The sequence below is a fragment of the Danio rerio genome, chromosome 24, assembly GCF_049306965.1.
Source record: "Danio rerio strain Tuebingen ecotype United States chromosome 24, GRCz12tu, whole genome shotgun sequence".
Taxonomy (NCBI): Eukaryota; Metazoa; Chordata; class Actinopteri; order Cypriniformes; family Danionidae; genus Danio; species Danio rerio.
The window spans coordinates 45328885-45356721 of NC_133199.1; the positions used below are offsets into that span (position 1 = coordinate 45328885).

At 36.1% G+C, this 27837-nt stretch overlaps 1 protein-coding gene and 1 long non-coding RNA gene across 2 annotated transcripts in view; one reads left to right on the plus strand and one right to left on the minus strand.

Moving 5' to 3' along the window:
- Nucleotides 1–27837, minus strand: part of ptprma (protein tyrosine phosphatase receptor type Ma) — a gene marked incomplete at both ends in the record, with an annotated part of 269837 nt that overhangs the window by 63457 nt on the left and 178543 nt on the right. Inside the window, 1 exon segment of the mRNA NM_001018133.2 lies at nt 4358–4631. Coding sequence (NP_001018143.1) covers nt 4358–4631 — 274 coding nt within the window.
- LOC101886722 (uncharacterized) lies at nt 16192–27111 on the plus strand. Its single transcript, XR_012399618.1, has 5 exons — nt 16192–16241; nt 16970–17111; nt 19926–19992; nt 20851–21001; nt 26411–27111. It is a non-coding gene; the product is annotated as an uncharacterized lncRNA (long non-coding RNA).

Consider the following 27837-nt stretch of genomic DNA (forward strand, 5'->3'; position numbering starts at 1 on the left):
GTAGAGACAGCAAGAAGGTCACTGGTTCGAGCCTCGGCTGGGTCAGTTGGCATTTCTGTGTGGAGTTTGTATGTTCTCCCCGTGTTGGCGTGGGTTTCCTGCGGGTGCTCCGGTCCAAAGACATGTGGTAGGTGAATTGGGTAGGCTAAATTGTCTGTAGTGTATGTGTGTGAGTGAGTGTGTATAAATGAGTGTGTCTCAGTGATGGGTTGCGGCTGGAAGGGCATCCGCTGTGTAAAACAGATGCTGGATAAGTTGGCAGTTCATTCCCATGTGGCAACCCCAGATTAATAAAGGGACTAAGCTGAAAAGAAAATGAATGAATTAATTATTACTACCATTATTTTTATATTACCAATATTTTTATTATTATTATTATTATTATTATTATTATTATTATTATTATTATTATTATTATTATTATTATCATTATTAATATCAATATTATTAATATTATTATTAATATTATTAAAATGATTATTATTAATAAAAGTATTTTTATCATTATCATAAATTATTATTATTATTATTATTATTATTATTATTATTATTATTATTATAAAATGATTATTATTAATAGAAGTATTTTTATCATTATCATAAATTATTAATATTATTATTATTACCATCACTATTATTATTATTGTAACCATTTATTATTATTTTTATTAATATTATTATTATCATTATTATTATCATCATCACAATAATTATTATTACTATTATTTTTATAACTATTATTAATATTACTATCATAATTACAAATATTATTATTATTATTACATTCATAAATTTTACTATTATTTGTATTATTATTTTAATTATTATAACAATTATCATTATTATTACCATTATTATTATTATTATTATCATTTTTATTATTATTATATTAATTATTTTACTTTGATGATGATTACTATTAATAATAATAATAATAATAATAATAATAATAATAATAGTATAGTGTTAATAACAATAATAATACTGTTAATAATATTGATAATAATAATAAAGTAATGTGCAGTGTCTAGTGTTGCATTATCTAGTATGCTGTGTGCCATGTCTAGTATGTAATTTGTGTAGTGTGTATTATCTAACATGCGGTTTATAGTGTCTAGTAAGCAGTGTGTATAGTGTCCATTGTGCATTATCTGGTAAGCAGTGTGTGTCGTTTCCAGTGTGCATTATTTAGTATGCAGTGTGTGCAGTTTCCAGTGTGCATTATCTAGTATGCAGTGTGTAATGTGTACACTGCTTTAATGTACTACATTATGGCAATGATAGTGCACTAGTGTAGCTGATAAACTCAGAAAAAAGCAACTACAGCACTCTGCAATAGAGACGATATCTTATAGACAATCTTGAGGAATGTAAACAATAACAATGGTCCTAGTGTATTCACTGTTTTACATTTTTCATTTCTATAGCTTCCGAGAATCCAAAACGAAGCAAATATTGATAAATAACGTTAAAACGTCGAGTTATGATTGAATCGCCTCTTGTTTCAGGTGTGAAATAGTTTGAAACAAACAGGAGATGTTCATGGGCCAACGTCATCACCACATTGAGATGATCTATTCTGCATTACACCTTATAGACAGCAATAACCATCAGATTTGATGAAATAATAATAAGCATTATTAATAATAAACATCAGTACAGAATCAAGAGCTCTCTAACATGTTTATTTGTTCATCAGCTTCCAATAAACACACAGTCCATGCTCAGATTTCTGTAAAATTTGCTTAAAAAAAGTGGAATCTGAATCTGCTAATAAGCATCTCTGAAAACACAGGGCCAGAATTTGACCTTGCCAAAACATTGAGCGCTGCCGCCGCCGCCGCCGCCGCTGTTGTTGTGAAGCACACAATAAATGTGGAAACTTCTAAACGGAAATAATTGGAGGAGTGGAGGAAGGTCAGCGAATCCTGGACTTTTGTTTCTCAGTAAACGCGTGTCGCCGGGGAGAACAGAAACTGCCTCCTGTAATTGCTGGCGCTCTGCTAATTGGGAGCAATTAAAAGGACAACATGCAGCACGCGACGGCAAACGCTGGAAAGCTTATTTAATGCAACGAGAAGCTTAAACCGCAGTAAAGTTGCGCAGGTGCCGGTCGCAGCGCACGCCATTCATCAAAGTCAATGATGGCGCTGTTTTAATGGCAAGTGCATCAGACTGAGAACAGGAGCAGCGTTTAGGCCCTCGCAATAAATAACAATACAAAAAAATGAGTTGCTTTTCACTGCAAAGGGCAGAAAGTGACAGCGTTTACATTATTCTCGGCCCACTGCCTGCTAATTACCAACTTCACTTTCACTGAACGCCTGTTTTTCTCCTTCCAAGATGATCACAGGTCAGTGAAAAACACAGAGTTATTTATTTATATGAGGAGTTTCAGACACTACAGGTGAACGAGGTGGAGATGATAATGCTCTGATCCAATCAGATTACAGAAGTGACAAGTTTGGTGCGTGCTCAGAAAGAAAGTGAAGAGTTTAGTTTAATCAGAACATACACTCACTGACTGGCCACTTTATTAGGTACACCTCACTAGTACCAGGATGGACTTCATTTGTCTTCAGAACTGCTTTAATCCCTGGTGTCACAGATTCAGCAAGCTACTAGAAATATTCCTCAGAGATTTTGCTCCATGTTGTCATGATAGCATCACACAGTTGCTGCAGATTTGTCGGCTGCACATCAATGATGCCAATCTCCCGTTCCACCACATCCCAAAGCTGCTCTATTGGATTGAGCTCTGGTGGCTGTGGAGGCCATTTGAGTACAGTGAACTCATCGTCATGTTCAGGAAACCAGTCTGAGATGACTGAGCTTTATGACATGCTGCGTTATCCTGCTGGAAGTAGCCATCAGAAGATGGAGACACTGTGCTCATAAAGGGATGGACATGGTCAGCAGCAATACTCAGGTAGACTGTGGCGTTGATGCTCAATTGGTACTAATGGACCCAAAGAAAATCTCCCCCACACCATTACACCACCACCACCAGCCTGAACCGCTGATACAAGGCAGGATGATCCATGCTTTCATGCTGTTGAGGCCAAATTGTGAGCCGAGCATCCGAATGTGTCAGCAGAAATGGAGACTCATCAGAGCAGCAACGTTTCTCCAATCTTCTATTGTCCAGTTTTGGTGAGTCTGTGTGAATTGTAGCCTCAGTTTCCTGTTCTTAGCTGACAGGAGCGGCACCCGGTGTGCTCTTCTGCTGCTGTAGCCCATCCGCCTCAAGGTTGGACGTGTTGTGTGTTCAGAGATGCTCTTCTGCAGAGCTCGGTTGTAGCGAGTGCTTATTTGAGTTACTGTTGCCTTTCTATCAGCTGGAACCAGTCTGGCCATTCTCCTCTGACCTCTGGCCTCATCAACAAGGCATTTGCGCCCACAGAACTGCCGCTCACTGGATATTTCCTCTTTGTCGGAGCATTCTCTGTAAAGCCTAGAGATGGTTGTGCGTGAAAATCCCAGTAGATCAGCAGTTTCTGAAATACTCAGAGCAGCCCGTCTGGCAGCAACAACCATGCCACGCTCAAAGTCTCTTAAATCCCCTTTCTTCCCCATTCTGATCCTCGCTTTGAACTGCGGCAGATCCTCTTGACCATGTCTACATGCCTAAACGCAGTGAGCTGCTGCCATGTGATTGGCTAGACAGGTGTACCTAATAAAGTGGCCGGTGAGTGTATGAACTTTTTATTTTATATTGCGATGCAGTTCATGGAGAAACAGAATATTAAAGGAGAAAACAGCAGGCATGGTTTGTTTGTTTGTTTGTTTGTTTATTGCAAATTCATATTCTGGCAGCAGTTTTTCATCATTAATTGCGTTTGTGAAACTCTCAAGGTGGAGTTTTCCCAACATTAGACTACACTTAGGGAAATGACATCAACGGCTCTTTATCCAACACTTAACAGTTTACTTAAAGGGGAAAAGTCATTTAAGAGAAATTCCGATTGTTTTATTCAGTTTCACTATTAGAAACCATTGAGTAATATTTAAGGGTTATTTTAGGCAGCACCTTTATAATTGAGGGAAACAACGGCGATCTAAAAAAGTCCCATGAAGTTAAAATAAAGCTCTTTAGATGTGTCAGTATTGTTAGTTTTAGGATACCTATAAGCGAGTGCACACCATTAAACTGATATAAACAAGTTTGCCACTTCTGCCTAAATGGATCAGCAGTTTTATTCACATCCTCCTCGTACTTCAGTTTCTCATCAAGTCTCCTGACCAATCAAATGCTCTCTAGTGACCGCCATGAACACGTAATCTGACATAACACATAAGTGTGTAGTGTATAAGTGCATAGTGGGTCATTTGAGACGCAGTGTGTGTGTTTCCTCACCCCGTTGGCGGTGCTGACGGCCTGATAGTAGACGCTGTAGCTCTTGTGTGGCAGCAGCGGAAGGTTCCAGTATCCCTCATACGTGCGGTTGTCTCCTACAGTGAACGGCAGCGGCGCCTGGATGCGTGCGGCTGGAAACTCGGCACTGAAGTAATACGGAGAGTTGAAGGCGGACACATTCTGGAAGTGGACTGGAATCGGGTAACAGCGCAGGATCTCAGCGGCTCTCTGTGAGCGGCGCGGACGCTCCTCCTCAACCACCACCTGATAAACACTACACACACAATAACACAGTTAATATACAGAATTAATCTATAGTGCATATACAGTTGCAGTCAGAATTATTCACCCTCCTGTGGATTTTTTCAAATATTCCCTAATCTGATGTTGAACAGATTCAGGAGTTGTTCACAGTGTTTCCTCTAATGTTTGTTCTTCTGGAGAAAGTCTTATTTGTTTTATTTCAGCTAGAATAAAAGCAGTTTTTAATTGTTTTAAACCCATTTTAAGGTCAATATTATTGGCCCTTTCAGCAATATTAGTGTTGGATAGTCTCCAGAACAAACCACTGTTATACAATGACTTGCCTAATTACCCTAACTTTACCCCAATTACCCTAGTGAAGCCTTTACATGTCACTTTAAGCTGAACACTAGTGTCTTGAAGAATATCTAGTCTAATATTATGTGCTGTCATCATGACAAAGAGAAAATACATCAGTTATAAGAGATGAGTTATTAATTTTATTATGTTTTGAAATAATCTTCCTTCCATTGTGTAAGTTATTCTTGTAATATAAAGGCTTAAGAACCTTAATGGAGCTAAAAACATTGATCTTAGCCATCTTTGAACTATTTGTAAATAAAATATAATAGGAAAATATTGTAAAAAATGTGCTTGATAAACTGGAAAATATGTGAAAAAGGAGGACTAATATATTTGTTTTCAGCTGTGTGTGTAAACAGTATACGTAAAGGACAAATTATATAGTGTACAAAGAAAGAGATGAAGGATTCTCCAAATACATTGCATAAACAGTGCTCAGCATATACAGCGTACACTCCCGCACACATCTCTCTTTTAAATTGATGTTTAATAGGAAGCTCTACAATATTATATTTGTGCATATACATTAGATTACTCAGTACTGAAGCCAAATCTAGAGCTGATCTAACATAATAACTTACAATAAAAATAGTACAGCCAAATTTATATGATACAGAAATATTAAATACAAGTTTAAAAAACCAAGAAAAACAGAAATATATACAATTTTGTTTGAATTTAATTGTGTTTACTTTCTATTTCTAAATATGTTTAGTGACTAAAATATTATTTTAATAAATATATCTGTTTAATAAGTATCTTCTGTTCAAATGCACAAAAATATGACCTATATTCACTGATATAAAATATTTATTTGCTAAATGTTATGTACTCTATGCTAAGCACTGTATATACATAGTATAAATATTGCCTATTTGAATATTATATATATATATATATATATATATATATATATATATATATATATATATATATATATATATATATATATATATATATATATATATACACACTATAAGTTTTATTATTTATTTATTATTAATATTTTATAAACAGTATAACATTTCTAAATATTTATAAAGCATGATGCCCCCCCCCCCCCCCATTTATTTTATAATTATTATAAGGTATATAAACATGTACAAGGGTTTTCCCCCTGTATTATATGCAACAATGTTTGAGTATCCAGTAAAATCTAGCAAACATGTCTGACAAACACACACACACACACACACACACACACCCAACAGCCAAATGGCTGGAGCAGAAGCATATGAGCGTGAAACACTGGATAATTCCTGGAAAACACAGCGACTCCATGTTTGCTTCAACAGGACAGTCTTCAGACGGGATAATCCTCTGGCCGAGATGTTGGCCAAGAGTTTCCTCTGAACACATTTAATTAACCGGCTGAAGACGACGGCCTGAGGCTCACGAGAAACGCTGACAAATAAATGCAGTTCTTACTTAAGAGTGTCTGTCTTGTTTCTAGTTCAAATATTTTTAAAAATCTTAAATCAAGAGGCATTTTCTAGACGAGCACAAAGTGTAGTCTTATTTTCAGAAATAATGTTGAAATGAGGGTGGCACGGTGGCTTAGTGGTTTGCACTGTGGCCTCACAGCAAGGAGGTCGCTGGTTCGAGTCCCGGCTGGGTCTGTGGCCTGTGTGGAGTTTTCATGTTCTCCCCGTGTTGGTGTGGGCGAAATGATGACCTAAAATGGCTGTAGTGTGTGTGAGTAAATGAGTGTGTATGGGTGTTTCCCAGTACTGGGTTGCAGCCAGAAAGGCATCTGGTGCGTAAGACATGCTGGAATAGTTGGGGGTTCATTCCACTGTGGTGACCTCTGATAAATAAAGGGCTAAGCTGAAGGAAAATGAATGAATATTGTATATGAACAAAGATTATACACAAAATATCGTTGTGAACATTTAAAAAACAACTTATTTCTAAAACAAGGCAATATTTTTGCTTGTCTAGTAAAAGGCTTCTTGATTTAATAATATTTTAATTATTATTTATATTATCATAAACTCTAACTATAGTTTTAAACACATGAGGCTGTTCTTACTGAATAATAAAGCGTCTCCATTAATATAATATTGAATGTGCTGCAGTAAAGTTATGATTAATGATGCATTTCTACGTGGCTGGTGTGATTTTAGAAATAAATCCTCTTTTCTGTGTGAATGAAGGAGTCTGACGGCTCTCGTTCACAGGATTTACAGCTCAACCTCCTGTAGCCGATTAGCCAGCGAGCAGAGGATTCCCGAACTGAAATTATTGATTCTATTAACCTTTGTGAAATAATTCATCCGTGTCTGATTAACCTAAACCCCTCTTAATTCAATTATCAATCAGTCCGTTCACTCGCAGATCATCTCCAGCTAATTGCAGCAATCACAGATTTTAATTGCGGGTTGCTCTGAAGGGGTCGAGCTGCACTCTCTGCTTTTAGGAGCTGAAAGCCGAGGTGTGCTGAGGGAATATGAGGGGCTGTTTTTAGACACATGTACCATAGTATTTGTTTACATTCCCTGAACATGTGAATAGCTGTCGTGTGTTTGATTGATCTGTTTTATACACTACAAATATCTATTTATTCAAGGATGGATGGAGGGATGGATGGATGGATGGACAGAATATATTGATGGATGGACGGATGGAGGGATGGATAGAATATATTGATGGATGAATGAATGAATGAATGAATGAATGAATGGATGAATGGAGGGAGGGATGGATGGAGGGATGGATGGATAGATGAATGGATGGACAGAATATATTGATGGATGAATGTATGGATGGATGGATGGACGGATGGAGGGATGGATGGATGGATGGATGGACGGATGGAGGGATGGACAGAATATATTGATGGATGAATGAATGAATGGATGGATTGACAGAATATATTGATGGATGTATGGTTGGATGTATGGATGGATGAATGGACAGAATATATTGATGGATGAATGTATGGATAGATGGATGGACGGATGGATGGAGGGAGGGATGGAAGGATGGATAGATGAATGGATGGACAGAATATATTGATGGATGGATGGACGGATGGAGGGATGGACAGAATATATTGATGGATGAATGTATGGATGTATGGATGGACGGATGGAGGGAGGGATGGATGGATAGATGAATGGATGGACAGAATATATTGATGGATGGATGGACGGATGGAGGGATGGACAGAATATATTGATGGATGTATGGTTGGATGTTTGGATAGATGGATGGATGGACAGAATATATTGATGGATGAATGTATGGATGTATGGATGGACGGATGGAGGGAGGGATGGATGGATAGATGAATGGATGGACAGAATATATTGATGGATGGATGGATGGATGGACGGATGGAGGGATGGACAGAATATATTGATGGATGTATGGTTGGATGTTTGGATAGATGGATGGATGGACAGAATATATTGATGGATGAATGTATGGATGGATGGATGGACGGATGGAGGGAGGGATGGATGGATAGATGAATGGATGGACAGAATATATTGATGGATGGATGGATGGATGGATGGACGGATGGAGGGATGGACAGAATATATTGATGGATGTATGGTTGGATGTTTGGATAGATGGATGGATGGACAGAATATATTGATGGATGAATGTATGGATGGATGGATGGACGGATGGAGGGAGGGATGGATGGATAGATGAATGGATGGACAGAATATATTGATGGATGGATGGATGGATGGACGGATGGAGGGATGGACAGAATATATTGATGGATGTATGGTTGGATGTTTGGATAGATGGATGGATGGACAGAATATATTGATGGATGAATGTATGGATGGATGGATGGACGGATGGAGGGAGGGATGGATGGATAGATGAATGGATGGACAGAATATATTGATGGATGGATGTATGGATGTATGGATGGACAGAATATATTGATGGATGAATGGATGGATGGATGGATGGATGGATGGATAGACAATATATTGGTGGATGAATGGATGGATGGATGGATGGACAGAATTTATTGGTGGATGAATGGATGGATGGATGGATGGAGGGATGGATGGATGGACAGAAAGTATTGATGGATGAATGGATGGATGTATTGATACGTGATGGATGGTCAGACAGTCCTGATTGGTGAATCTGTAAAACACTGAACATCATCATCATCAGCAGCAGGAGTGTGTCAGTGACTCTGACAGTGACGGAGGAATGCAGAAGGTTTCTGTGCCCTTGATGAGTGTGTGTTATTCAGCAGAATAGAGTGTACTTGCTTATGTCCAAAATGAGGACTTTCGCCAGAGTACACACCAGTAAAATGAGGACCACCTTGACAAATGAGGACTTTTTCTTGGTCCTCATTTGTCTGACCATATAGCAGTATTCAGCATGCTTCAAAATGGTGTCCTGGCTTAAAATCTCACTTGTCCTCAAAATGCACTTTTACATGATTTGTGTATCTAAGTGTGTATCCCCCCACCCCAAAAGTGTGTATAACACAGCGCCCTCTAGGAGAACTGCAATGACGCAATGATACACACTTTTGGGATCTGGCCAATCAGAAAGATACAAGGAGGATGTCACGCCCCCTATTGATCTGACGAATCAGAGGCGAAGTGCGTAAAAATAAAGATGGCGGCAGCAAGTTACTATGGTTACTTCACAGAATAAAAGAGACAGTATGAATAAAATTGCACTTTAATTAGTATTTAAATGAAAATGACCAAACTGCGTCAAGAAAGCCTTATATTTGGTGTCCTTAAGCACGGTACTTTATTCTAGGTTTGAATCGTACTGTTTCTGCGCAGATCGCGTTGTATCCCCGAGGGAACGGATAACACGGAAGTAAGTTACAGTATGTAACTTAGGCGGTACAGTAGCAGATCCGAGAAATACTGTGGCATAATAGCGCGAAACGGCCCGCGAGAGCGACACGCAACAGAATCAAACGTTTTCCTGGTTTGTGTGTTGTTTGAACTGTCTGTCTGTCCTACACTGTCAGCGACCGCACCGCGCACCTCCCCCGCCCGCAGCTACGCTCCCTCCGGCTACAAAGAGCTCAGCTGCCCGGGAACGAAAGGAGGAGAGGAGCTCCGAGTCCAACCGGGAGGAAATTAGGCGGAATATAATATATAATTTGATGTATATCCGTGTATAATAAATGGTATCATCACTTGGAAACTTTTTGTATACATGTTTAACTTTTTTTCCAGAGTTCTGTTTATCTAAATACATGTTAATAAGTATTTGTTTAAGTTAAGAAAGCTAAAATGCCAGGTTTAAATCATTTTTCTAAAGAATGAAAAGTGTATTATTTATATTTCCTTTGCACTGAGATTTACATATATTATAAATAGTATGAGTGAATAAATTTCTTATTGAGTAATTTAATTACATTTTAGATAAAGATAAATATAATCAGTGATGGGAGTATAGTCCAAAATAATCAGTTAAATTACTGTAACGAAATCACAAAGTGAATATATATTTTTTCTAAAACTTAAAAAATGTAAAAAATAATAAAATAAGAAATACTTCAAGCCTGTTTATTTCATTCAAATGTAAACAATGAATTAAGACATTTGCCAGTTCTATAATATAATATAATATATATATATATATATATATATATATATATATATATATATATTATATATATATATATATATATATATATATATATATATATATATATATATATATATATATATATATATATATATATATATATATATATATATCTATAGTATAATATATAGTTAAATCACTTGGAAACTTTTTATATGTTTAACTTTTTCCAGAGTTCTGTTTGTTATCTAAATAACATGTTGATAATAAAGTATTTGTTTAAGTTAGGAAAGCTAAAAGGCCAGGTTTAAATTATATTTAAAGAATAAAAAATGTTTGATTTATATTTCCTATGCACTGAGATTTATAGAGATTCTGATAGTATTGAGTGAAGTGATTACATTTCTTCTTGAGTAATTTAATTATATTTTAGATATGGTAGAAAAGCAATTTACAGCCTTTTTTAAATGCTCAGACACTAAACGTGAAAACTGACACAGACTCACTGAAACTCTTCACTCTTACCTTATTAACACCAATTCTACAAAACTACAAGTCCATTGCTGTAGTGTATTTGTGGATATTTGTTTGTGTGTTCAGTTACTAGTTTCAAGAAATATTGATAAGTATTTTGGAAGAGCTGTAAATACAACTTTAATGTTGTAGTAATTCATTACTTTTTTTAAATCGTTTACCCAACACTGATAATAATAATAATCTATTAATACTACATGCATTTGATATTTTTCAGCCAAATTCTTAATGGAATAAAGCCATGGTCTTTCTGTAATAACTTAAGCTCAGGCAGTTTCAGACACTCTTTACACAAAGGTCTAAACAGATGTGTGTCCACTATAACAGATTTGCACTGTGATGCTCTTGTTACAAAACACCACACAAAAAGAGTGACAGTTAAAAACAAATAAAACACTTGGAATGATACGATAGCTGTATGAATGTGTGCCAGTTCTGTATTATTTTTTTCACAGCTGCATGTGCAAAATATGAGCCAGAATAGACACAGGTGTTACAATTTTAGATATGAACAATGGCGACAGCCTGAAAAGAGGGAAGGAAAAGAAGGAGGATGAGGAGGATGAGGAGGATGAAAGAGCCTGATCAGCCTGGTCAGAGGGTAGGCCTCAGACTGAGCTCTGTATGAAGACAGTCAGTCTCTCATTGACAGAAGTTTTAGTTGCCTTGCTTTGCATTCACTGTTTCTATTAAACTTGTGCTTTTTGCATAATGAGAGTGCTGAATACACAGATATTGTGATTTCACCTAGTGGAACATGTTCTTGGATCAACATCTCACATGTGTGAAACTCTTCCTGGAAGGCTACAGGTCACAGTTCAGCTTTACTTCAATGAAACATCCCTGATCAAACTAATTGAGTCCTCCAGGCTTGTTTGAAACAGACATTATAATAGATAGATGCCCCATTAACAAGCCTTGATATCACTTTTATGAACTTGAAAAGTATAACTTTGTTATAACTAATTCATTGTTTGGTACAACAACTATACCGTTTTACCATGAAGAGTTTTTACTGTGGGACAGCTATTTAGAGCCATTTATACAGTATATGCATTACAAAAAACTAAACTCATAACAAAATTAATTATGGGATGTTGATCTCTGCTCTGTCCACTTTTTTTGATGTTGAAAATTCAACTCTACAGTTTAACAAAGTGACTTTTATTGACATTTCAGTATTTGAATGATAAAGTGTATAAGAAATAATATCTAGAGAAATACGTCTGTAAAATAACAGGAAATGTACTGGCAGCTTATTACAAGCTAGTTTAAATTGGATATACAACACCAACCCAGACAATAGATCACTTTAAACCAGGGGTGTCCAAACTTGGTTATGGAGGGCCATAATCCTGCTGAATTTAGCTCCAACAGACCTGCCAGGAAGTTTTTTTTTTTTTTTTTTTGACACCATAAAATTATAATCAGTTAAGAAAATATACTGTTCTTATATTTTATATCAGGCAAAACAGCAGCTCCTCTGTTCAGTTGCCTCTGTTTATAGAGCAGTCATAACCGGATTAACCTCGTTGATTTATCGGAACAACGGACTGAAGCGGACCATGAGGCGTTTAGCTTTCTATTATAATGTCTATGGTTTGAAACCTAAAGGTTTGTTGAAGCAGGCTGGGAACTAAACTGTGCAGGGCTGTGGCCCTCCAGGAACTGAGTTTGACACCCTTGACCTGTTGAACCTGGAACAACATTTCTATTAGTCAATCAGATTGATGAATAAGTTCACATTTTATGTTAAGGTTGATTTACATTGAGGGTTACATGCTTCTACATCATTGTTGTACGACTAATCATCCTCTCTGATATTGAGAATAATTTACAGTTATGGCTAGGTTTATGCCGACAAGAAGTTGTCTAACAGCAAGAAGGTCGCTGGTTCGAGTGTCATCTGGGCCAGTTGGCATTTCTGTGTGGAGTTTGAATGTTCTCCCCGTGTCGGCGTAGGTTTCCTCCACAGTCCAAACCCATGCGCTATAGTGGTACTGATCAACTACATTAGCAGTAGTGTATTAGTGTGAGTGAAAATGATGGGCCCACTGTATAAAATATGCAGTGGCGTAGCAAATGGGCCCGCTGTATGAAACATGCCAGAGTAGTTAGCGGTTCATTCCGCTGTGGCGACCCCTGATGAATAAGTAACTATGCTGAAGGATAGTGAGTGAGTGTGTGAGTTAGGTTTAGCGGTAGGGATTAAGCAGTGGCGTAGCGGATAGGCCCGCTGTGTGAAACATATGTCAGAGTAGTTAGAGGTTCATTCTGCTGTGGCGACCCCTGATAAATCAGTAACTATGCTGAAGGACAGTGAGTGAGTGAGTGAGTGAGGTTTAGGGGTAGGGATTAAGCAGTGGCGTAGCGGATAGGCCCGCTGTGTGAAACATATGCCAGAGTAGTTAGAGGTTCATTCTGCTGTGGCGACCCCTGATAAATCAGTAACTATGCTGAAGGACAGTGAGTGAGTGAGTGAGGTTTAGGGGTAGGGATTAAGCAGTGGCGTAGCGGATGGGCCCGCTGTGTGAAACATATGCCAAAGTAGTTAGAGGTTCATTCTGCTGTGGCGACCCCTGATAAATCAGTAACTATGCTGAAGGACAGTGAGTGAGTGAGTGAGTGAGTGAGTGAGTGAGTGAGTGAGGTTTAGGGGTAGGGATTAAGCAGTGGCGTAGCAAATGGGCCAGCTGTATAAAACATGTCAGAGTAGTTAGTGGTTCATTCCGCTGTGGCGACCCCTGATAAATCAGTAACTATGCTGAAGTGAGTCAGTGAGGTTTAGGGGTAGGGATTAAGCAGTGGCGTAGCGGATGGGCCCGCTGTGTGAAACATATGCCAGAGTAGTTAGCGGTTCATTCTGCTGTGGTGACCCCTGATAAATCAGTAACTTATCTGAAGGATAGTGAGTGAGTGAGTGAGTGAGGTTTAGGGGTAGGGATTAAGCAGTGGCGTAGCAAATGGGCCCGCTGTATAAAACATGTCAGAGTAGTTAGTGGTTCATTCCTCTGTGGCGACCCCTGATAAATCAGTAGCTATGCTGAAGGACAGTGAGTGAGTGAGGTTTAGGGGTAGGGATTAGGCAGTGGCGTAGCGGAAGGGCCAACTGTATGAAACATGTGCCAGAATAGTTAGCGGTTCATTCTGCTGTGGTGACCCCTGATAAATTAGTAACTATGCTGAAGGACAGTGAGTGAGTGAGTGTGTGAGGTAGGTTTAGGGGTAGGGATTAGGCAGTGGCGTAGCGGATGGGCCCGCTGTAGGAAAAATATGTCATAGTAGTTAGCGGTTCATTCTGCTGTGGCGACCCCTGATAAATTAGTAACTATGCTGAAGGACAGTGAGTGAGTGAGTCAGTGAGTGAGGTTTAGGGGTAGGGATTAGGCAGTGGCGTAGCAGATGGGCCTGCTGTAGGAAACATGCCAGAGTAGTTAGCAGTTCATTCCGCTGTGGCGACCCCTGATAAATCAGTAACTATGCTGAAGGATACTGAGTGAGTGAGTGAATGAGTGAGTGAGTGAGTGAGTTACTAGAGATTGATTTTATCACTGGTGATACTGTGTCAAACCAGTTCTGGAAGCTCAAATTAGTACGATCAGATGTGTTTAGAGGTTAAATTGAGGGTCTGCTGTCCCCTCACTTTCATTTACTTAAAAAACCTATAATAAAAATGTGTATGTGATCTATCAAGCATGTAGTTTGTATTTCATTTTTTTACTATATAAGTTGGCAGTTCATTCCGCTGTGGCGACCCCATGAATGAATGAATGAATGAATATATATAGTAAAAAAAAGAAATACAAACTACATGCTTGATAGATCAGGAATCCCTGTTTTTATATCAGTTGTTTATTATTAATAAATAAATATATAATAAATAAAGAAATGTATTAATTTGTTTGGAGATTAAATTTAAGTGCATTGTTATCAAAGAAATCGGGTTTTCTAAAAAAAAAGTCAAATGAAAAGAGCATGTTTAATGTGAAACAAATATGTGAAAACTTCAACACGTGGATGCATACATTTAGCAAACTCCAAGTTGAAGTGTGTTACCTGCTGCAATTCCCCTCCCCCACCCCTCTGTTCGTGTGTATGTGTGTGTGTGTGTTTGTGTTTTAAGCACCCATCCCCCACTGTCAACTCACAGAAGCCTCAAGAGAGCTGCCCTGGGGTAGACTACGACTATAACAATAATATTAAATTAGTTTGTAAATGTAATTCAAGTTTACAACACCTATCAGGTTTCCCCTCACTTTTATTTTACTTAAATAAATAAATATATATATATATAGTAATAAAAACATGTTTGATGGATCAGGAAGCATGTTGAAAACATGCCTTAAGATTGTGTTAAAACGCTAAAAATCTCTGTTTTTATATCAATTGTTTTTATTAATTAATAAATTATATATATATATAATTTATTTATTTGTTTGGAGATTAAAGTGCACCATCAAAGAAATCGGATTTTCTAAAAAAAAAGTCAAATGAAAAGAGCATGTTTAATGTGAAACAAATATGTGAAAACTTCAACACGTGGATGCATACATTTAGCAAACTCCAAGTTGAAGTGTGTTACCTGCTGCAGCTCCCCTCCCCCACCCCTCTGTTCGTGTGTATGTGTGTGTATGTGTCTTGAGCACCCATCCCCCACTGTCAACTCACAGACGCCTCGTGAGAGCTGCCCTGGGGTAGAGACTATGACTATGATGACGACGACAATAATATAAAATTAGTTTGTTAACGTAATTCTAGTCTACAACACCTATCAGGTTTCCCCTCACTTTTTTTTTACTTTAAAAATATATATATATTTTTATTTTATAATTATTTTTTATTATTATATATATATATTTATTTATTTAGTTATTTGGAGATTAAATTAAAGTGCACCATAATCAAAGAAAATCAGGTTTTCTAAAAAAAAAAGTCAAATGAAAAGAGCATGTTCAACATAAAACAAATATGTGAACACTTCAACACGTGGATGCATACATTTTGCAAACTCCAAGTTGAACCTGCTGCAGTTTCCCTCCCCCACCCCTCTGTTCATGTGTATGTGTGTGTGTGTGTTAAGCACACATCCCTCACAGCGCCTCATTCAACTCATGAACGCGCGGCATTTGCAAACACGTGCTAATGACGCAATCAATTGGAGACGCCTTTTCCCGCGAACTCATCTCTCCTGGGAGAGCAGGTAAATCAATTTATGTATTTAAATGCATAATTACTGCTTACACGACAAAACATTTCCTTTGTAAGATGTATGTTTAGTGCTTATATTCCTTTGTCGATTATATTTGTTGAAATGTATTTAATAGCAATGTTAGCTGTATACTGTTTAACACACTACATTTCTGTTGATCAAAATAGTGTTTGCGTGTGCTTGTGTGGTTGCCCCAAAAATAAAATCTTTATTTTTTGTTTAATATGGTGATTATTTTAAATTAATTTAAGTAAATAAGCCTTTTAATGATGTTAATTAGCTTGCCCAAACGCACAGAACATTATATATATATATATATATATATATATATATATATATATATATATATATATATATATATAACGTCTTTATTATATCACAGTATATATAATTTTGAGGTGTGTAAAGTTACAAAAACATGAAAATGGTTCATGTGGGTCTAGCCCTGTTTTCAGTCTAAATAACAATGTATTTATAGCTTTGTTTAACGAATATAGGAAAATTAATCTTGGATGTGATTTACATCCTACCTATTCTGTTTTTAATTACATTATGATTTAATTTCTGATTTAAATTTTTAGATAGAAGTACATTACTAGATCTATGTGAAATCATTTGGGTTCAGCAGAACAATAGACAATATATAAAATGTATTATGCTATTATTATTATGTTATTTATTAGCATAATATAATTTATTATATTTATTTTTTCGTAAAGTCTTTATAGGAAACATGCCCTTTGTCTTCATGCTGGGATTAAGAAAAAACAGAAAGCGTAAAATACCTCAAGAGGATGCAGAACATTACATTTGTTGTAAAAGTGACAAACCTGCAAGTGCAATTCATCAACAATTACAAAGGTAAGTTATACTCACAAACACTCTATCTCTCTGTCTATATCTCTCTATGCAGTGGTTCAATATAGAATGATAATGAACATGTACAATATTGACATTATGGGAACTCAAAATACATTGAATAATTATTTATTATGTAAACTTTTACAGTTCTTTTTAGTAAAATCCATGTTGTGTTGCAGTGGTATTGTTAACAGTGCAACATTCTAAGAGACTTAATTGTTTTTCAATAATATTTTCAAGTTCATCTGGCCTACTACAGGTTGAAATATTAACTGAAACTGTTACTAAAATTTAAAACATTTATTGGTCAGTTGTACTGTACATTAACTCTGTGCAAGAAGGCTTCAATAGTAAACATTAGTTAATTAAAAGTATTGGTAAAGTTTAATGTTAATCTTAGGTGATGATAATTTCTTAATGCTGATGTATGTGTTAAAATTATAGTAATCTGATTACAATCGTTTTACTAAAGTCAGTCGTTTTACTAAATGGGGATAATCACTAATAATATTCAGTTGTATTATTTTATCCTTTATAAGCACAGTAACTGTAATGAATCTAGCTTTTTTCTCCCTGTTGACTTTAATCCATTAATTTTATTTTAAAGTGTTACCTGTTGTACTTTATCATACTTTTGCAATTAAATTGGGTTGAAACATTTATTAACTCTGAACATGTATATACAACAAAGCACTACATTAATTATTTTTGCTATTATAATTGTTAAAGTAACCAATGCAAACCATACACACACTTAAATTAGTTTTTAATGTATCTGTAATGTTGTAAAATATTTTACAGATTACCAGACTTTTAATTTTCAGCCAGGCACTCCAATGGCTTCCAATGACATCTTTCCATTTCAAAATTGTCACGTTTAAGATCTGATTTCTTTAAAACTCAGTAATCTTCACTACCTGTTATATATGATATGAAGTGGGTTTCAGATCGGACAAGAGGCACTGCATTAAAGTCCATTTCCCCCGCCATGTCTTTAAAATATGACAGTTTTTTTCCCCTATATTTTGGTTGTTGCTAGATCAGATATGGTTGCAGCCGAAAGTTAACGAAAACTATTTATATTATTTCTTAAATTTCACATTTGTTGTATTTTATTAACGTCTATCCCCACCCCAACCCTAAATCCAACTGTCACAGTAACGTAAAAACAGTAGTTGTATTGAGTATTATTTATGCTGCTATCTATTAAAATACCCAATACATTTTATTTTTTAAAGCCTACCTTCACCCCAACCTTAAACCCAACCGTCACAGTACTGTAAAAATATTCATTATTGTTATACATTCATTCATTCATTTTCTTTTCAGCTTAGTCCTTTTATTAATCTGGGGTCGCCACAGCAGAATGAACCGCCAACTATTCCAGCATATGTTTTACACGGCGGATGCCCTTCCAGCTGCAACCCATCACTAAGAAACCCATACACATTCATTAACACTCATACACTTCAGACAATTTCTATCCTACCCAGTTCACCTGTACCGCATGTCTTTGGACTGTGGGGGAAACCGGAGCACCCCGAGGAAACCCACGCGAATACAGGGAGAACATGCAAACTCCACACAGAAACACCAACTGACCCAGGCTTGAACTAGCGACCTTCTTGTTGTGAGGCGACAGCACTACCTACTGTGCCACCGCGTCGCCTATTATACCGTGTCATAAAAATGCTGCTATATGGATGTGCATAGCACATACCAGCCGGCCACGTATTCGATTTAGACTTTACCCAGTATTTTCAATGGAATATCTGCGCTAGCCTTTTGCTATACTGACGGCGCTAGTGGTTATACCATCGTTCATCTAATTTTACGCTTGAACAACTAAATGAATGCTTTAGTCTGTTTAACTGAATGTATTGTAATTACATTACAACATTGATGATGTACAAACAACTTTGTGAAATTGAAAATATCCACATTAAGCTATCACCGGAAGTTTATCGTTGGCTTTAAAACTCTAGCTGTGCAGAGAGCCCATTGTGCATAAACAATTTTGTTCCAAATCCCCGTTAATATCTAATCTTTGTGCTAACAAACAATAGCGAACACAGTTGGGCAAGTTACTTCCAAAATGTAATGCATTACAGTATATATATATTAAAAGTTACTGCCATTTCTTTTTTTGTGATTGGTTACATGACAATATTAATATCTCAGAAAAGCATTACACTACTTTTGTATTACTTTTAGGTTACTTTAACCAAAATACCCACAGAAGTACGACTCTAATGAATTAAAGTATTAATTTTCAATAGTATGTCTATGTTTTCAAATACATTTAGCTATATATTGTAATTATTCAGAGAAATTTTTGTTTGCACAAGGAGTCTGACAACAGCCAGTGCTCCACACAGAGATCTGATCATTTATTTGACATATTTTCTTTTAAATATATATTCATAGTGCTTCATCTTTTACACATTTATATATATATGACTGTGTAACCTTAATCACTTCTGGGGATAGGGACTTTTTACAGTAAAAAGTAGCAATTTTATTTTATCCAATAAATGCATTGATAATATCCACAGATTTTTAAATAGTCAATCAAATGAACTTAAACTATTAAAATTGCAACAAACATTACAGGCGATTGCCCTCTGAGTGCACCTGAAAAGACATGAATGACACTTCTCATAAAGCTTGAGAAGCATACAGGACAAGTAGAACAATTAGTTCAAATAAAAACACAAAAGTCTGTAGAATTTAATGCAAACTAAAAAAATGCAATTATGAACCTATAATAATTAATTTTCAAGAAACTGCAGCTAATGAACGTCTTTTGTTTAGGAGGATGAGTTTTCACCACTGAAGCTTTATTCAGAGGGGATTTTGTTCTTGAGTACAAGTTTGGGTGGTGAGTATGATTAGCCGAAAGGTTATTAAATATGTTTAGATGTGGTTAAATAAATGAGCAAATAAGCAAACATAACACTGCCGTGCCCCTATGCCAGGGATCACCAAACTTGTTCTTGGAGGGCCGGTGTTCTGCTGATTTTAGCTCTAACCCAAATCAAACACACCTGAACAAGATAATCAAGGTCTTACTAGGTATACTTGAAACACCCAGGCAGGTGTGTTAAGGCAAGTTGGAGCTAAACCCTGCAGGGCACTGGACCTCTAGAAATAAGATTGGTGACCCCTGGCCTATGCTATAGTATCATGATCGGTGATCTCAAAGGTGGATGATATGAAAATTGTGTATCACCCAACAATAATGTCCAAGCACTGCACAACTCTGAACAAGTTCGACCCACGCATGTGCAAGGCAGGTAATTCTGTAATCTATCAGCTTAAATATATCGGCCATATTTTGATATCAGACTGATGACCATAACATTAAAAAAATAGCATTTATCGGCTGATATCGATATGGCCGATAATATATTATGCATCTCAAAATTTAAGTATTTCTGATTCTGATCATTCTGATTACAATCAGTTCCCATATTTGATTGCAATTTCATAAAAAATGTTCCTCACAGACATAAAAAATATATTACAGGAATTGGGAAGTGAAATGTAAATTAACACTTCTAATCAAATCTGTAGTTTTAGTGAAATAATTAGCAAGTTTTAAAATAGAATTAATTCTCGATACTATTGTTAACACCTCTTTGAAGATGGTCACAGAAAAAAAAATAGTACATCTTAAATGTATAAACTTTAAAAATTGTTTGTATTTTATGCTTAGTGATTGTTTTATGTTTTTCAGCATGGATGCATCGAAAGAAGATGGGTCTTAAGGGAGACTTGTAAATGATGACCACAAAGCTCCTAACTGCAAAATGAAAATCATATCTTTGCTGTGTGCAACATACTTCCAGGAGAAGATATAACCTACAATTATGGAGATTCTGGTTATGGTGAGTAGGGGTCAGTAGTATGAGTCTACAGAAATCAGTAGGTTCACTTACCAATTGTCTATATTATGAAACATAAAATTCAACCATAATTATACGGATGCTTTATTCTGTAATATTGACAGTCAAAATAGCAATACTGACTGACATGTATAAGTAGAAAGTCTGGTCAGAAGGAATATACAGGGTTTCCGCGGGGTCTTAAAAATTCTAAAATTAAAAAATCGAAATTTAAGGCCTTCAAAAGTCCTAAATTCACTGTTCTAAGTCTTAAATATTTTTGCACAGGTCTTATTTTTGCGATGTCCATGTAACGCTACATCTAAAACTCATTTAAATTCTTTTTTTGTTGTTGTTGCTAGGTTTTCAGGGTGTTGTAGGACTATTTCACTAGTCCAATTGTAATTTGCGTTATTACAACTACAAATAAGACCGACATGCCCTATACCGACAATTGCCAATTAGCTTTCTGTTATTGAACTCAGTGCGCGCGGTAAATGTGATGTCATCACTGTGTTTATAGAGGTCCGCCAGCCGCGACATGATTTTGGCTGGCAGAGCTCACAAAATGTTTTTTCAGTTCGTGCGGTTCAAATTTGATTTGAATTGAATATGAAACACTTTGAAGAGTTTTTTGTCTGAAACAGGTATGACTGTACACACATAGGGCTGGACAATAATTCGATATCAATATATATCGCGATAGATTTTTTTCAATAACAGTGATGATTTTTAAACCCATTTCCGGTCGATATACATTTGCATACATCTGTTTTATTATAGATAAGATCTTATACCTTGTATCATTTGTCACTGAATGACTTTTCGTGCTCAGAATGAGCGTGATGTCACTTGCGTGATGACGTACATCACAGACACGCTGCCACTGCCAGCGCTCAGAAGTTAGTTAAGCTGCTCCGTCGCAGAATGCAACAAAATGCTACAAAATGTGTTCCCTGAATACTGATGTGAATGAACAAGCTTCCACAACTAAGAATGCAGACAAATTAGTTGATGAGAGAGGAAAGACGAATGCAGTGGTGTGGAAGTGATTCAGCTTTTTAAGTTTCGATAAATGTTTAGTTTCGGTGCTCTGCAAAATGTGCGGTAGAGTGGTGCCGAGTCTGCCGACTAACAGCGGAAACACATCAAATCTGTTCCACCCGATAGAACATAGTGAGAGTCAGAAGCAATGACAGAAGATGAGGCATCATTTAAGTTTAAGTCAACCTGTCGCCTTACCATCCACCTTCCCGACACAGATGGCTATGAGGCACCGTGTAGGATCTAAATAAAACTTTGCTTATCAACACGAGCATATAAATTACTCGCATATAAACCTATACTATGTTCAAAACATGTATGAAACTTGCGCATATATAAACTTGATGCATGCATACACCTATTGATACACCCATTGATACACCCATTAGGGCTGGACAATGATTCGATATCAATATATATCGCTATAGAATTGTTTTCAGTAACGTGATATGAGTTTTAAACTCATTTCCGGTATTTCGATATAAATTTGCATATATATATATATATATATATAATTATATTTTTAAGATCTTATAGATTGCATTAGGGATGTAACGGTATCAGAATTTCACGGTACGGTAATACCTCGGTATGAATGTCACGGTACGGTATTTATTGAATCATTTACAGAAAAAACAAAACTTATGAAAATACTCCAAAAAAGTGCCAAAAGTGTCAATGACATACAAATTAGTCATCTATCTGTAAGCTTTGAAACAGGAACTTCAATTTTAATAACAAAAAAATATTAAACCATGTAAAAAAATTAAGTTTCAATTTAGTATTGTTGAAAACTCATTTCATTCAACATTTAATCACTCACTCACTTAGATAGAGATGGGCTTTAAGGAAAATTATCTTATAACTATAATCTGGTAAAAGCTGGTATCTCTGGGTATTTACAATGTCCCCTGCAACAGAAAAAACCCCTCTCATTTGGGACTGAGGTTTCTGGGACAAGAGAGATATGACTTGGCCCAGGTTGACAGCAGTGGGTAACGTTGTGCATTGTCTTTCCCCCACTTGAGAGGACAAACCATGAGTGAGATAGAGATCTCATGTCTGCATCAATCTGAACAGTGTGCTGTGTTTCTGCAGTCCCCATGACTGTTATTAGTCGTATTCCCCAACTTGCAGGCACGTGCACACATAGGGCTCAACCTGTGCAGTGCACATGCCCTTTTTAGTCTTGGATAGAAAATGCCCTTCCAAAATGATCAAAAGTGCCCCCGCGATGCAACACACCCTACGTGCCGCTCTTCAGTAGGCGCGCGACAACACCGCTCTTGAGTATGCGCGCTCAACCCCCCCTCCCCGCTTTACAGTACACGCGCGACAACACAGCTGATCAGAACACGCGCGACAACACAGCTAATCAGAACGCGCGCGACAACACCGCTATTCAGTACGCGCGCGGCGACAACACCCGCTTTATGTTCGATCATTTCCAGGTCTTTTTCATCCTCGCTTCTAGCAGCACACTTCATTTCCGCATTACTGGATCTGTAGCGACAACAGACCGCAAAGAATGATGGCAACCCCTGGGCTGATGGGAATTGTAGTTTCCACTACCTCCCGTTCGCTTCATTCGCCTGAGCAAATTTTCTCAGAAGACCTATAGTTTTATCGAGTCATGCGACTACGCTAATATCGGAAAAAATTAATATTGCGGTATGACGGTATTTACAATACCGTTACATCCCTAGATTGCATCATTTGTCACTGAGTGACGGTCAGTGCTCAGCCATCAGAAAGAGCATGATGTACGTCATCACGCATGTGACATCACAGACACGCTGCCATCGCTTAGCACAGCAGTTGGTTAGCTACGTCGCAGAAAGTTTGCCCTGAAGTGTGCCCTGAATACAGATGTGAATGAACAAGCTATATATATATATATATATATATATATATATATATATATATATATATATATATATATATATATATATGCACAGGGCTTGACATTAACTTTTTTGATCACCAGCCACTGTGGCTAGTAGATTTCCAACTTTACTAGCCACTCTGCATTTTCACTATCCACAATTTTGTTGTTGGAAAAATATATTTTATATGCATAAGTTTGACGTTGACATGCTAAAATTACTTGATTTAAATTTTGTGTTATGTCCACGTGTTCTCAATCATTTCACTTTTTGTGTGTCGAGTATGAGCTTGCTCAATGAGCATGAGCAAAGGAGTCATGGTTTCATAGTGTTTGCACGACTAGCATGACTTTTTTTAGAGCTCAAAATTAACGATTTACCAAATTTATCTCTATAACCATACAAAACAATAATTATTTCTTAGACACAAATGTTTAATGTGTCAAAACAAGCAAAATATAGCTGTATACTATACCTTTTATTTAATAAAACATTTCTTAAAAAAGAAAGAAAAGCAATTGACTTTTAAAAAATAACTATTGTCATGTATCAAAAATATTTACAGTAATCTGTCGTGGCTAATGATCATCCTCTCATTTGGTATTCACTTGCTTTCTTCTGCTCACGTGATCACAATTATTTTACTTCTCGATTCTAAGATCACATTTGCACGCATATTGGGTCATCCTTATATTGTCGAACCCTGCTTTTAGGAAAACCACAAAATTGAAAAAAAATTATTTTCAACCAGGCAAAGTGGCTTGTGGGAGTGACTGTCTAACACGCCAAAGCTGAAATCTACCTGAATTTGGCGTGTTGCCGGGTGTTAATGTAAAGCCCTGTGTGTGTGTGTGTGTGTGTGTGTATATATATATATATATATATATATATATATATATATATATATATATATATATATATATATATATATATATATATATATATATATGTCTGTTTGTAAAGGCCAAATACAATAAAGAGAGTTAACATTTGAAAAAGTTAACAAGTAAAATTTTTAAAAACTTTTTTATTAAAAGAAAAGTTATAAGAGCCTGGAGGTATTATAGACTTTGCAAATTCAGTTTGCAGATATTTGTAGGTACAGACATCTATTGTTTGCGTTCTTGGCAGTTTTTTTATGTCTTTTTAATATTGTCCATATCGATATCGGACTTATATCATATCGACCGAAATTAAGAAGTATATCGTGATATAAATTTTTGTCATATCATCCAGCCCTATACACACATCTTCTTTATGATCAGTCCATGCGTGATCATAGGGAGAAGTAGAACCAGATGACCAATACTTTTTGGCTAGAAATTGCAACAGCAGTGGGAAAGGAGGACAGTTTTTGTAAAAGTTTGGAAAAACCTGAGGGATAAGTTTGTTTAAAAAAAGAGGCTATGCAAAAGTGTAGACCCAGTTGGTTTTAATATTACAGAATGTTTTTCCATCATGCATAGGTTTTACACTGATGTATAGACCTATATTACAATTTCGAATTTAAAACAATTTACAAGTTACAAACTAAAATTAAGTAACAAAATTTTGCCTAATTACCCTAACCTGCAAAGTTCACCTAATTAACCTAATTAGGCTTTTAAATGTCACTTTAAGCTGTATAGAAGTGTCTTCAAAAATATCTAGTCAAATATTATTTTCTGTCATCATGACAAACAGAAAATAAATCAGTTATTAGAGATGAGTTATTAAAACTATTATGTTTGAAATGTGTTGAAAAAAAATCTGCTCTCCATTAAACGGGAATTGGGGAAAAATAAACAGGGGGGCTAATAATTCTGACTTCAACTGGAAAGGAATATATAAATATATGTATCAGTTTACAGTATATTGATGCCCAATTTCTAGGCTTTATTGGTGATAACTAAACTAGTCAGAAAGTGTTGTGTGAATTGTTGAGTGGGCAAAATAAAAAATAAAAAACCTCAATATTTTTAGTGAGTGTACTTGTTTTCTGTTTTTATTTCTGCCTTAATAAAAAATATAATTGTAGAGCAACCCAAGATCTGTTGCCATTAATATTTAACTTTAATGGGTAGAACTGTCTGAGATATGAAGTAAAGCATGTGATGCATCATTTAGATAAAAAATGTATTTAAAAAATCTTGAATGGTTATAAAAATCTTTATAATTAATTATAAAATAATTAAAAACGATTATCCTGAATGATATTAATGATATGACCTAGTTCCAGAAGCTTTTTACTTCTCTGTTTATTTGTCAGATTTTACTGTCGGTTTCTTCTTCTTCTGATCTCTTTATGTGTATGCGTGTTTTTGATATTGCGATATAGGTCCTAAATTTAATACTTAATGGTCTTAAAAAGGTCTTAATAAGTCTTAAATTTGACATTATGATATCTGCAAAAACCCTGAATATAGAAATAGAAGAATATGCTTGTTCTGTCTTGACAAATATTTCTGATTTCGATATTCTCTGTTTTTTTTCTGACATCCAGTCCCATAATGCTTCTGTCTCCTCACCTGCTTTGGACAACGTGAAGATGAGTGATCCTCACAAACAAACTGAGCCACAACAGTCAGACAAAGCAAGAAGATCAGGGAATAAGACGGTAACCCTTTCATTTAGGCACCAGGTAGCCTATCTAGTGATATTTGCTGCTAAGTGAACAGGGCAGAGTAACCAGAACAAGGTAAGACAGACCCTTTGGCAGGTTTATTTAAAATGTAATCTTGTTCTAACTATATAACATCATACAATTGTGTCTTAAAGCAATTTATTTAAAGATGAAAGGATAGCTCAATTATGTATTTTCACATGCCAGATATTCTGGAGTTAATTCATACAGTATGACCAATAGTACACAAACAGATTTTACTATAAAAGATTGGTTAATTACTGGCAAGTGATAGTTGGACTGCATAGTTAATCGTAAAAAGATGGCGATCTTGATTCGAACCCCTGAACGTCGATGCGCGAACGACATTTAAATGACCATATTGCAGTTTGGAGTTATGTTTACTACAAGATAGGGTTGTGCCGATTGACACTAGTGTTGTGTATCGATGATAGGGAGAGATAGCACAGAGAGCTGAGGCCTGACTATTTTAAAGATGATGTTTGGTTCGTTTCACATTTCTGTAGACCTATTACATGTGTTAAATTCATTTTTAAATAAAAGACTTATTATTAATATTATCTTGTTGTTGATGTTATTCTTATCAGAATTAATAATCAATTAACTGTAATTTGTCCAGCTTTAGCTGTGTCCGTCAGCATTGCCTAACCGACACTTTCAGACTGCAGCAGCAATCATTTAAATTGAAAATTGCCTGCTCAAAGGAAAAAAAAATACAATGATTTTAAAATTGCAAGGCGAGTATTACCTATATTCACAATTTTTACCAAAATCAGCATGTCAAAAAGAATTTATTTCCCATTCTTTGCATATCAAGTTAATATGCAACTTCACTGTTACTTAAAAATAATAGGCTAAATAACAAAACAGGATTTAATTAACAAACAAGTTATAGGTGCAGTAGGTGATCTGCCAAAATGCTAACCGGTTGGCATAATATCTTTGAAACACAGTCCCTCCCCTGCCATCCAAAGCCACGCCTCCTAAAACACGAATGCTCATCGTAAAGATGGCAGTGGACAACCCACTAGATCATGTCATTCACCATTTAGAAATGTAGCTAGTGTTTGGCCGGTGGTGTGCAGGAATTACACTTATTACTAAACCATATTTGCATGCTATTTCACATGAATATTCAGAGTAGTGGTGAACAATATAAAGAGCGCATCACAGGCTGTCATTGTTCAGAAATGACCCAATATAAATAAAAAAGCATCTTCAGCTCAGTAAAGTAGGCTAGGCCGAATAGCTCTATTTACTGATGTTTTGTTGTTAAACTAAATATA